The 11,767-nt window shown below is 41.4% G+C and overlaps 1 protein-coding gene across 8 annotated transcripts in view; it reads left to right on the forward strand.

Annotated features, from left to right (window-relative positions):
- RIC3 (RIC3 acetylcholine receptor chaperone) overlaps positions 1-11,767 on the forward strand; it is a 52,746-nt gene that overhangs the window by 36,307 nt on the left and 4,672 nt on the right. Inside the window, exon 6 of one of the 8 annotated variants that reach the window (XM_037050153.1) lies at positions 10,878-11,182. The exons of 6 other annotated variants lie outside the window; for them this stretch is intronic. In XM_037050153.1, the coding sequence (XP_036906048.1) occupies positions 10,878-10,987 (110 nt within the window). In that variant the 3' untranslated portion in view covers positions 10,988-11,182. Of the gene's footprint in view, positions 1-9,189; positions 9,855-10,877; positions 11,183-11,767 lie in introns of those variants that run through there. One more of the 8 variants, XM_037050154.1, reaches the window with a different exon arrangement.

Genomic DNA, 11,767 nt, shown 5'->3' on the forward strand with positions numbered 1-11,767 from the left:
CACTGGGTCCTGTGTGGCTGGTCTCACTGCTCACTCCTCTGCTGGTTTATCTGTGCGTGAATGTATGACTGTGGCCAACCCGCCACCCTGTGCCCTCACTGGGTCCGACCGACGGGGGGCTGCCTGGGTGCCTGGGGTCGGGGGATCTTTCTTGCCTGTCCCCGATCCGCTGCTGGCTCCTCCCCTCTTACCGTCCCTGTTGAATGGTTCGTTGTTGTTGGACTTCCGTATAGTTCAATTTTCTGTTCTTTGGCTTCGTCTTTGTTCACCAAACCTTTGTTGTATTCAAACTTGGTTGTGGGAGAAGACACAGTGTTTCCCCCTACTCCTCCATCTTAGCGGAAGTCCTCTTGTTTTAGTGCTTTAAATAGTATTGGTCTTCTTTCTGGCACACAGTTCAATTACCAGAAATCAGTTGATTCCCTTTAAGCCTTATTTTTAAGGTTTGTTAGAGTGTGTCCAGAGCTGCCTTTACGCTGTGTCCCTAGTAAAGCCCTGCCATTCTCAGGACTCTGCCTGATTAACACTCCACAAGGTGTTTCCACTCTGGCTAGTGGGAATGTGAACTACTCCCAGCTGTGTGTAAGGTCCGGGAATTTTGGGGCCTAATGCTTCCAGTAGTTCTTTTCTTGGCTTTGGGTAGTTCTTTCCTACATATGCGCAGGTCAGAACTCGGCTGAAAACGTGAAAAATTCCCTCTGCAAATCTCCGGAGCTCTTGCTTTATGAAGCTCCTTTCTCTTCAGTATTCTTCCGTGTAAATTCTAGCTGCTCCCGCCTCCCTGAACTCTAGTCTGTCTTCCCGGATCAGTGAGACCGCTGGGCTGTTTCCCTTTCCTCAGGGGTCATGCTGCACTACCTGCTGTGTGATGTTTGGGAGCTGGTGCTTCATATGCTGCTTTTGGTTTTCTAGTTGTTTAATGGGAGGGGGACCCATGCTTCCATTATTGCAAGAGCAGAAGTAAGAGTCTATGTATTTAACAGCAGGTGGTACTAGATATTCTAAATAGGTATAGATAAGGAGAGGAACCTTAAAAACTAGAAAAATAGTTGCAGATATGTGCTGGCTCTTTAGAAGCAAAGGATGACTTTTTGAGCACATAAGCAATGCAGGATGCATTCATAATAAAAACTCTCAAAAAAGGAATAGGGGGGAATTTCCTCAACTTGATAGAGAAGCTACAAAAACCTACAGCTAACACCTCATTTAATGGTGAAAGATGAATGCTTTCCCCCTGAGGCTGGGAGCAGGTAAGGGTGACTTTTCTCTTTCAGCATAGTGCTGAATGTTCTGAACATTACAGTCAGGCCAGTAAAAGGGGAAGAAAGGCATACAGTTAAAAAGGAAGAAATAAAACTGCCCCTATGTGTAGGTGTTATGATTATAGAATATAGAATTCTGTAAGTCACAGAATTTATTCTATAAGGTATAGAATTCTATAAGATACAGAATTTACAGGGAAGAATAGTGGGAAGAAAGGAGCTTCATAGAAAATTGATATGTAGAAAACCCTGAGGAATCTATTAAAAAGTCCTAGAACTTGAAAGTGAGCCCAGCAAGGTCATAGGATTCAAGATAAATGTACAAAAATCAATTGTATTTCTATATATTAGCAATGAATATGAATATATTTACATCTAAATTAAAAATTTGACATCAAAATTAATATCATTCAAAAAAAGAGAAAGATCTAGTGTAAATTTAACAAACATGTTACGACATGTTGGCTGGAACTGTACAACACTGATGAAGGGAATCAAAGAAGTCTAAATGGAGAGACACACCATGTCACAGATGGGGAGACTCAGTACAACTGTCAGTTCTTCCCAGATTGACAAACAGGTTTAACACTGTGCTTGTCAAAACCACAGCAAGCTTTTTTATAGATATAGAAAAAAAATTATTCTAAAATGTATATTGAGAGGCAGAGGAAATATTGTAAAATAAACAATTTTTGAAAAAAAAATACAAGAGGAATCAGTATACCTGATCCCAAGACTTATGATATAGGTACAGTGAACAAGAAGACCATGTGCTATTTGTATAGGAATAGACACTCAGAAAAAAAGAACAGAGGACCCAGAAATAGACCCACACAAATATGCACAACTGATTTTTTTTACACAAAGGTGCAAAGCAATTCCATGGGGGGAGAGAGTGTTTTTAACATCTGGTGCTGGACCGATTGGACATCCACAGCAAAAAGTGCTTCAACCTAAGTTCTATGTATTAGATAAAAATAAAATAAAAATAGATCATGTGGACATAAATTGTAAAACTATAAACCGTTTTTGAAAATAGAAAATCCTCGGGATCTAGCATTAGGCAGAGAGTTTGTAGGCCTGACATCAGAAGCACAATTCATAAAAGGAAAAGTAGGTAAACTGGGCTTAATCAAAATGAAAAACTTCAGCTCTGCAAAAGATGACTAAAAGACAAGCTACACAGTGGGAAAAAGTATTTGCAAATCATATATCCACAAAAGACTTACATTTAGACTGCATAAAGAGCTCTTAAAACTCAACAATAAAAAATAACCTAATTAGGAAAAATAGGCAAAAGATATAAACAGGTATTTACCAAGAAGATATACAGATGGCAAATAAGCACACAAAAATGTTCAAAATCAGTAGCTACTGGGAAAATGCAAATTAAAATCACAGTGAGAGGACTTCTGGTCAAGATGGCAGCATAGGTAAACATGGCTCACCTCTTTGTACAACCACATTAAAATAACAATTAAAATATAGGACGACCATCAATCAGAATGGTCAGAAATCAAGTTCTGGCCATGATGGAGGCATAGGTATGTATACTTTGCCTCCTTGCACAACCAAAAGGAGGACAAAAACAAATTTAAAAACAAAAAACAACCAGAATTAACAAAATTGAACCGTATGGAAGTCCAACAACCAAGGAGTTAAAGAAGAAACATTCATTGATGCCAGTAGGAGAGGTGGAGACAGGCACCCGGGATGGAGAGGATGCGAGGAAAGGCAGTGCTGGAGGACTAGGCAGTCCCACCTGTGCGTGTGGGTAAACAGGGAGAAACAACTGGGGAGTGGGATAGATTACGCAACCAGGGCTCCAGTGCAGGGAAATAAAGCCTCAAAACCTCTGACTGAAAAAAACCTTTGTGGGTTCAAGTGGCAGGAGAAGCTCCCAGCCTCACAGGAGAATTCATTATAGAGACTCTAAGGGTCCTGGAATGTACACAAACCCACCCACTCTGGAATCAGCACCAGAAGGGCCCAGTTTGCTTCTAGGTAGTGGGGGAAGTGACTGAAAGCCTATCAAGAGCTAAGCAAGCAGCATTGTTCCCTCTGTAACCGCTCCTCCACATACAGCACCACAACACAGTGGAGTGGGTTGCCCCACCCTGGCAGATACCTAAGGTCCCACCCCTTACAATGTAATAGGTACACCCAGACAAAGAAATATGGCCCAAATGAAAGAACAAATCAAAGGTCCAAGAAGAAAACTGAGCGGTGAAGAGATAGCCAACCTATCAGATGCAGAGTTCAAAATACTGGTAATCAGGATGCTCGCAGAAATGGTTGAGTATATTTGCAAAGTGGAGGAAAAAGTGAAAGATGTACAAAGTGTAATAAAGAAAAATATACAGGGAACCAACAGTGAAGGGAAGGGAACCAAGACTTAAATTGATGGTTTAGACCAGAAGGAAGTAGAAAAACATTCAACCAGAACAGAATGAAAAAACAAGAATTCAAAAAGACAAGGAGAGGCTTAGAAACCTCTGGGACAACTTTAAACATTCCAACATCTGAATCACAGGGGTGCCAGAAAGAGAAGAGGAGGGGCTAGAAGTTGAACAAATAATAAAGGATAACTTCCCCAGTCTGGTAAAGGAAATAAACTTCCAGGAAGTCCAGGAAGCTCAGAGAGTCCCAAAGAAGGTGGACCCAGTGAAGCACACACCAAGGCACATCATAATTACATTACCCAAGATTAAAGATAAGGTGAGAATCTTAAAAGCAGCAAGAGAAAAGGGGACAGTTACCTACAAAGGGGTTCCCATAAGACTCTCAGCCGATTTCTCAAAAGAAACCTTACAGGCAAGAAGGGGCTGAAAAGAAGTATTTGAAGTCATGAAAGGCAAGGACCTACATCCAAGATTGGTCTGTCCAGCAAAGTCATCATGTAGAATGGGAGGGCAGATGAAGTGCTTCCCAGATAAGGTCAAGTCAAAGGAATTCATCATCACCAAGCCATTATTATATGAAATGTTAAAGGGACTTATTTAAGAAAAAGACCCAAAACACAAACAGTAAAATCATAACAAACTCAAAACTATTAACAGCTGAGCCTAAAAAAAAAATGAACTAAGCAAACAACTAGAACAGGAACAGATTCACAGAAAGAGAGATCACATGGAGGTTTATCAGTGGGGAGGGGGAGGGGGAAGAATGGGAGAAAGGGTACAGGGAGTAAGAAGCATAAATGGTAGGTACAACATAGACAGGGAAAGGTTAAGAATAGTTTTGGAAATGGAGAAGCCAAAGAACTTTATTGTACGACCCATGGCCGTGAACTAATGAGGGGGGGAATGCTTGTGGGAGGTGAGGGGTGCAGGGCAGAGGTGAATAAAGGGGAGAAAAATAGGACAATTGTAATAGCATAATCAATAAAATATACTTTTAAAAAAGCTGTCAGAAATCAAGTTGAATGGAAGTCACAACTATGGAATTAAACCACATCCATCCAGGCTGATAGGCTGGGCCAAGACACAGAATGGACTGGTCCCACATCCACGTGTGGTGGGTAAAAATTCAGGAAGGATATCTTGAGAGTGAGTAGTCCCAACCCTACACCAGGCCCCCCAGTCCAGAGTTCCAGTGCCAGGAAGATAAGGCCCCATAACTTGTGGCTGAAAAACCAGTGGGAATTTTATTGGTGGAAAAAACTTCTGGAGTCCCAAGTAGTTCCTGTTAAAGAACCCACACATGGACTTACTCAGACTTGCGCCCTGTCAGCTCCAGCTCTGGGGTAGCAGCTTGAAAGGCACCGGTGGCATGCATACAGGAAGGAACTAAAGTGACTGGCATTGAGGCAAGAGCTGGGGAACAGGTTTTTCCAAACCAGAAAGGCAGGCAGAGGCCATTGTCCCCTTTGTGAGCCCTCCCCTACTTAGAGCCACAGAGCCAGTATGTGGGTGCCGTATCTGAGACTCCACCAACCTAACACTGTTTGCCCCAAGATGGAGACCCCTTGAGACTCTGTCCCACCCAACTTATAGGCCCACCTAAGCTTCTTTTCCATATGAATGGCTGCTCTTGGCTAATGCTTCACAACCTCTTAAATCCTCTCAAACAAGCAACGGAAAGCCTTAGTGAGCCCCCAGACCCAGTACCTCTTGCTCAGTTGCCCCATGCCTGGCACTAGCAGTAGCCAGCCTAGATTCACAGCTTGGCCTCTCCTGGGAATCTCCAAGCCCAGCACAAGTAGCAGCCATCTCAGATTGCTTTATAGCTCAGGCAGGGTGGCCCGGGGCAAAACACAGGTGGGGGCTGACCTTGGCCTGTACCACCCAGGAAACCCCAGAGCCAGCCCACCCAGTGGACAGCTACAGACCATGTTGGAGCACCAGCACCCTGCCCCACGGAGCTGATCCACCATGGAGGATGGAGGATGGTGGTCAGTGGACACAGCCAGTCCTTGCAGCTGACTGGCCTGGGTAAATCCCTCCCATTGATCTGCCAACAGCAATCAAGGCTCACCTACAACAGGAGGGCATACTTTCAGTCCACATGAAGGACACACTACGAGTACCCAGCCAAGGTGATGGGGGCATCTAACGTGCCACTGGGCCCAACAGGACACCTACTACATTAGGCCACAGTACCAAGACGGAGTCATAGCAGTTCTACTTAATACATAGAAACAAACATAGGGAGGCTGCCAGAATGAGGAGACAAAGAAACATGCCCGAGTGAAAGAACAGATCAAAACTCCAAAAAAAGAACTAAACAAAATGGAGATAGGCAATCCGTCAGATTTAGTGTTCAAAGCACTGGTTATAAGGATGCTCAAGGAACTTAGGACCTCAACAGTGTAAAAAAGGTCCAGTTAGAAATGAAGTATACACTAATTAAAATAAAAAACAATTTACAGGGAAACAACAGTGGAGTGGGCAGAGCTGAGAATCCAATCAAAGATTTGGAACATAAGGATGCAAAAACCCATTCTTATGTCAGAACAACAAGAAAAAAGAATCCAGTAAAATTGAGGATAGTGTAAATAGACACTGTGACAGCTTCAGGCAATCCCACATTCGCATCACAGGGATGCCAGAAGGAGAAGAGAAAGAGCAAGAGATTAGAAATCTGTTTGAAAAAATAGTGAAAGAAAACTTCCCTAATTTGGTGAAGGAAATAGATACGCAAGTTCAGAAAGCACAGAGTCCCAAACAAGATGGATGCAAAGAGGCCCACTCCCAAGACACATTGTAATTAACATCCCAAAGGTTAAAGATAAACAGAAAATCTTAAAAGAAGCGAGAGAGAAGCAGTTAGTTACCTACAGGGGAGTTCCAATAAGACTGTCAACTGATTTCTCAAAAGAAACTTTGCAGGCTAGAAGGGATTGGCAAGAAATATTCAGTCGTGAAAAACAGGGACATAGAACCAAGATTGCTCTACCCAGCAAAAATATTTAGAATTGAAGGGCAGATAAACAACTTCCCAGACAAGAAAAAAAACTAAAGGAATTCATCATCCCCAAACCATAATTATATGAAATGTTAAAGGGATTTACTTTAGAAAAAGAAGGTCAAAACTATGAACAATAAGGTGGCAATAAATACACATCAAAAATTGAGTCTACAAAACAACAAGCAAACAAGAACAGAGACGGAATCATGGATATGGAGAGCATTTTGATGGTTGAAAGAGGGGAGGGGATTGTCAGGGACTGGGTGAAGAGGTGAGGGGATTAAGAAGTAAAATAGGTAGTTACAGAGTAGCCATGGGGATGTAACGTACAGTATAAAAAGTGGAGTAGCCAAAGAACCTACTCATGACCTGTGAACATGAACAATGGTGGGGGAATTGCCTGGGGGAGTGAGGGGTGCTGGGTGGAGGGAGGCAAAGGGAAACATTGGGACAACTATAATAACATAATCAATAAAATATATTTTAAAAAATAAAAGTTAAAAAAATTACAATGAGGTACCACTACACACCTATCAGAATGGCTAAAAATAAAATAAAATAATAGAGTAAAATAATAAAATAAAAATTAACAATGCCAAATGCTGGTAAGGATGTGGAAAAAATAGATTCACTCATATGTTACTGGTGTATTACACCCAGTCTGGAAAACAATGTGGCAGTTTCTGTGAAAAACTAAACAAGCAAATACTATACAATGTAGCAGTTGCTCTCCTGGGCATTTATCCCAGAGAAATGAAGACATGTTCACATAAAGACTCTACGGCATATTTACAGCAGCTTTATTTATAGTAGCCCAAAGCTGAAAACAACCCAAATGTCCTTCAACAGGTGAACAGTTAAACAAACTGTGGTGTGTCGATTCTGTGTTACAATACTCAGATAATTATGCTGAGTGAAATAAAAAAGCTAATTCCAAAAGGTTATACACTGCGAATCTATTTATATAGCATTCTTGAAATGACAAATTTGTAGAAATGGAGAACAGGATGGTAATTGCTAGAGAGTAAGGAGGAAGGTGGAGGCCGGAGGGAGTGGTATGGCTGTGAAAGGGCGACATAAAGGATCCTGGTGACAGTGGAAATATTTGGTGTGTTGACTGTATCAACACTGATATTCTGGTTGTGACACTGTATTGGTAGTTTTGCAGGAGGCTACCACCGGGAGAAACTGGGTAAAGGCACTTGGGGTTTCTGTAGTATTTCTTACAACTACATGTGAATTTATAATTGCCTCAAAAATATTAATTTTAAAAAGCAACAGAAGAAACTGTTAGGGAAAGTTTGGTTTGAACAAATAAAAGTTTTATCTTCTGGTGATCAGAGAATACCACAATGTTTAGAAGTCAATCCTAAATTGGAAAAATATTTAACAACAAATATGACTGAAAAGAAGTGATTTTTTAAAAATATTTGTTTGTTCATTTGTTTGTTTGTTTATTTATTTATTTATAGAGAGGAAGGGAAAGAGAGAGGGAAACATAAATGTGTGGTTTTTTTCTCTTACACCCCCCTACTAGGGACCTGGCCTGCAACCCAGGCATGTGCCCTGACTGGGAATTGAACCCATGACCCTTTGGTTTGCAGGCCTGCGCTCTATCCCCTGAGCTACACCTGCCAGGGCAAGAAGTGATTTTTAATATATAAAAAGCTCTAACTTGGAAAACAGTGATCTCTTCCTATACAAGCAGTACACAAAAAATGCAGCTGGCCACAAAATATATGAAAAAGTATTTCAATCTCACTAGTAATCAAGGGAATGAAAAGTGGAATTCCTTTTCCTCCAAATTGCAAATGTTCATTATATAATCATGTTCCCAAATAAGGTAAAATCCTTATCACTTTATTTTCTACCTACCTCTTAGGTGTTGAGGAATTTTAGCTACAAATGATTAACTTTTAAAGATATTGGCCTTTTCTAGTTTTATTTAACAGTGGCATTACATTTCTAACCACATCATCAAGTTATTTTACATCAATAATTCTTACTCATTGTTTGCCAGTTTCCTGTATACAGTATCTATTTCATGAATTAAATTTTTTATTAATTTTTGTCTTTGTCAGAATACTTCCCCCATCCACCCCCATGTTGAGTGGTGTGTTTTCTGCATACTTGGATATATACACATATCATTTTTTACCTTTATACAAACAACTTGCGTTTATTTACAAATAAAAAAATTATATGATCGTGCCATTTTTCTGTACAGACATGAAAGCACTACTTCATTCTTCACAGTCATTGATGTCGAAGATGAGGAATCCTGTGTGAGTCCGCCGCTTTCTCTCAGTGGGCAACCTGCTTTTAGTGAGCTGGTTTGGCTTCTGCCTGGGAATCTGTGTTTTTGTACTTACCCATTTGTGTTTGGGCAGGCTCGTTGGCATATGTCTCAGTATGTATGAATGTGTGGATTGTTTCATAATGTTTTTATCTAGCATTTATAATTTATAACTTCTTTGGTTGTCGCTTTCATTTAACCTACTCTGCCTTCTTGTTCTAGAATCCCACTAGTTCTGAGATTGGATATCCTGGATCGGTCTTCCATGCAATTTATCTTTTTCTCATAATTTCTATTTTTTTGTCATTTTTATCTTTGCCTTAGAGACTTCCTCAACTTGGACTTCTAATATACTAGTTTGGTTTTTAGCCATGTCCATTTTAATCTGCTATTTTCTTCCTCCATTGAGTTTAAATGTTTTATGTAATGATGACTTTGTATTTGTAATAGCTCTGTCTTACTTTGTTTTTGCTCCCTTTTTACATTGAAGCCTGGTTGGTTTTATTGGCAAATTACCCCTCTGAATATTACTAGGAATACCAGTTTCTAGTTGACTGACATTAACTCCTGTTTCCTGCATGGACTGTTTTTTAGGGCCTCTTTGCAGAGTTTGCTTCATTTGGTTCCCCTGTTTTGAACTTTGGCTTTTACTCATAGGACCAGCAATTTTTTGTTGCTTTTTATATTTTTAATGCAGTTCTTGAGTAACCACTAAGGTTGGGTGACAGGCCACCTCGGCAGTTGTGTGAGTCACTTCAATTTTCTTCAGCAGGCCTCCCCCGCTTAAACCAAACAGCCAGCCATGGAAGTGCGAGGGTAAGCCTTGGTCTTGGTGTGGGGAGAAGACAGGAACATGCCAGGAAACGGACTTCTCTTAAGGATTCAGTGGTTGAGAACGTAAGCTTCTCCAGCCCTGCCGTTGACCAGCGAGGTAGTGAGGGCCTCGGCAGCTGGACTCCGTTTCATCGGGCGTTGTGTGTGCAGTGCGTGCGCCTGCAAGTTGAGGTCCTGCCCGTGACCGTGTGGGTGCGGTAAGATGGACAGTTTTTTATGTCACTGGTAGGACTAAAGATTTGTGCCATTCTTCTGGAAAGCAGTTTGGGAGATTGTAAAAAAAGGCTTTTAAAATGTCCATTCTCTATGGTCTTCATAGTTTTCATATTTCTTGAAGTATATCTTAGAGAAACAGGGAAGTAGAAATGGATTTATATGCAGAGTTCCTAACTGCTAGGTTACTTGCAATGAGGGAGAATTGGAAAGAACCGTGTCTTCCAGACGAGGTGGGATGGATCAGATCAGTCAGGAGTAGCCGTGGGATGCGGTATTTTGCAGCCCGCTCTGAAACAACTAATGACATGGAGAAATGCTCATGATATAATGCTGAAAAAATTTGATATAACATTTTATATACAATATGGTCCTTCTTTATTAAGAAATATGCTTATATAGAATAAAAGGTCAGAAGTGACACAACAAATTATTATCAGTGGTGGAATTCTAGGTGATTGGTATTTTCTTTCTAAAACCTCTGTTTTTCAAATTTCCTATGAGTCTCTATGACTTTTATAATTAGAAAAAAACAGTAAATGTTGTTAAAAATGTCTCCTCATACTCTACACTGCACCAAAAAGATCTGCTTTTCAGAATTTGTAGGCAGAAAGTGGTTTACACTGGGGCTGGATTTGCCGATTATCATAATGTGCACATGGGCGTTGAATCCAGCTTCCCACACTGGGAGGGAGCGCGCCGGGGCTGCCAACACTGCCGTGCGCGCTCGCTGCGGCCCATCTGCCGCCCATGCTCGGCTCGGCTGACACAGATTTATTATTTCATTCTTTAATTTGGCAACATTTTCTCTTCTCTCATCGTAACTGGAATTCAGTACCAGCATTACTCACTTTGTTTACCAGGTTGTTGTTTTCTTTTGTTCCATTTTGTGAAGATGAAGAAGCCAACAACAGGAATTCTGTGTTGTGAAATGCAGTGCTTGTCCTCTGGGATCTCAGGCATGTCTTGCTAAAGTGCTCTCTGTTTCTGACGCTTGGAAGCCATTTCAGTTTTTAAAATTAGTTTAGTAGGAGGCTTCTTTTCAAAGAGCCCAGCGTTCCCTATGCCCATCCCTCCTGTGCTTCCCCCCTCTCCCCAACTTCTGGGAAGATTTGGAAATGGTTACAAATAGAAATTATAAACATTAGCCCTGGCTGGTGTGGCTCAGTGGATTGAGCTCCAGCCTGTGAACTAAGGGGTTGCTGGTTCGATTCCCAGTCAGGGCACATGCCTGGGTTGTGGGCCAGGTGCCCAGTAGGGGGTATGAGAGAGGCAACCACACATTGATGTTCTCCCTCTTTTTCTCCTGCCCTTCACCTCTGTCTATAAGTAAATAAATAAAATCTTTAAAAAGTTATAAACATTAGCCTTGAGCTATATATTCTTTCCATCTGGTGGGTACTCCCCCCCCCTGCCCCAGGGCTATGTTGTTTGCTTAATCTTCATCAGTGCTACAGAAGCTAGAGGTGTGAGACGTACACTCTGGCCCAAGCACCCTGAACTCAGGAAGGGGATTTTCATGTGAATGGGTTTGTGTTTCAAAGAGCACTGGGACGGTCAGCCAGACCACTAGGAATTTACTCCAGTGAAACTGTAGAGCTGTTAGTCACCTGAGAGAGATTGTTTTTCCTGAGAGATTTCTTGACTGGATTTGTTGGGATGGGGCGGCTGCTGCCTGAGAAGCCTCTTTGAGCCTGACGCTTGGCTTTGAAGAGACAGTCCTTGTAAGACTTTGTGCTGCTTTTCTCTCTAG

The sequence above is a fragment of the Sturnira hondurensis genome, unplaced genomic scaffold (genome assembly GCF_014824575.4).
Source record: "Sturnira hondurensis isolate 20B ecotype Veracruz unplaced genomic scaffold, ASM1482457v3 Scaffold0006505, whole genome shotgun sequence".
NCBI lineage: Eukaryota > Metazoa > Chordata > Mammalia > Chiroptera > Phyllostomidae > Sturnira > Sturnira hondurensis.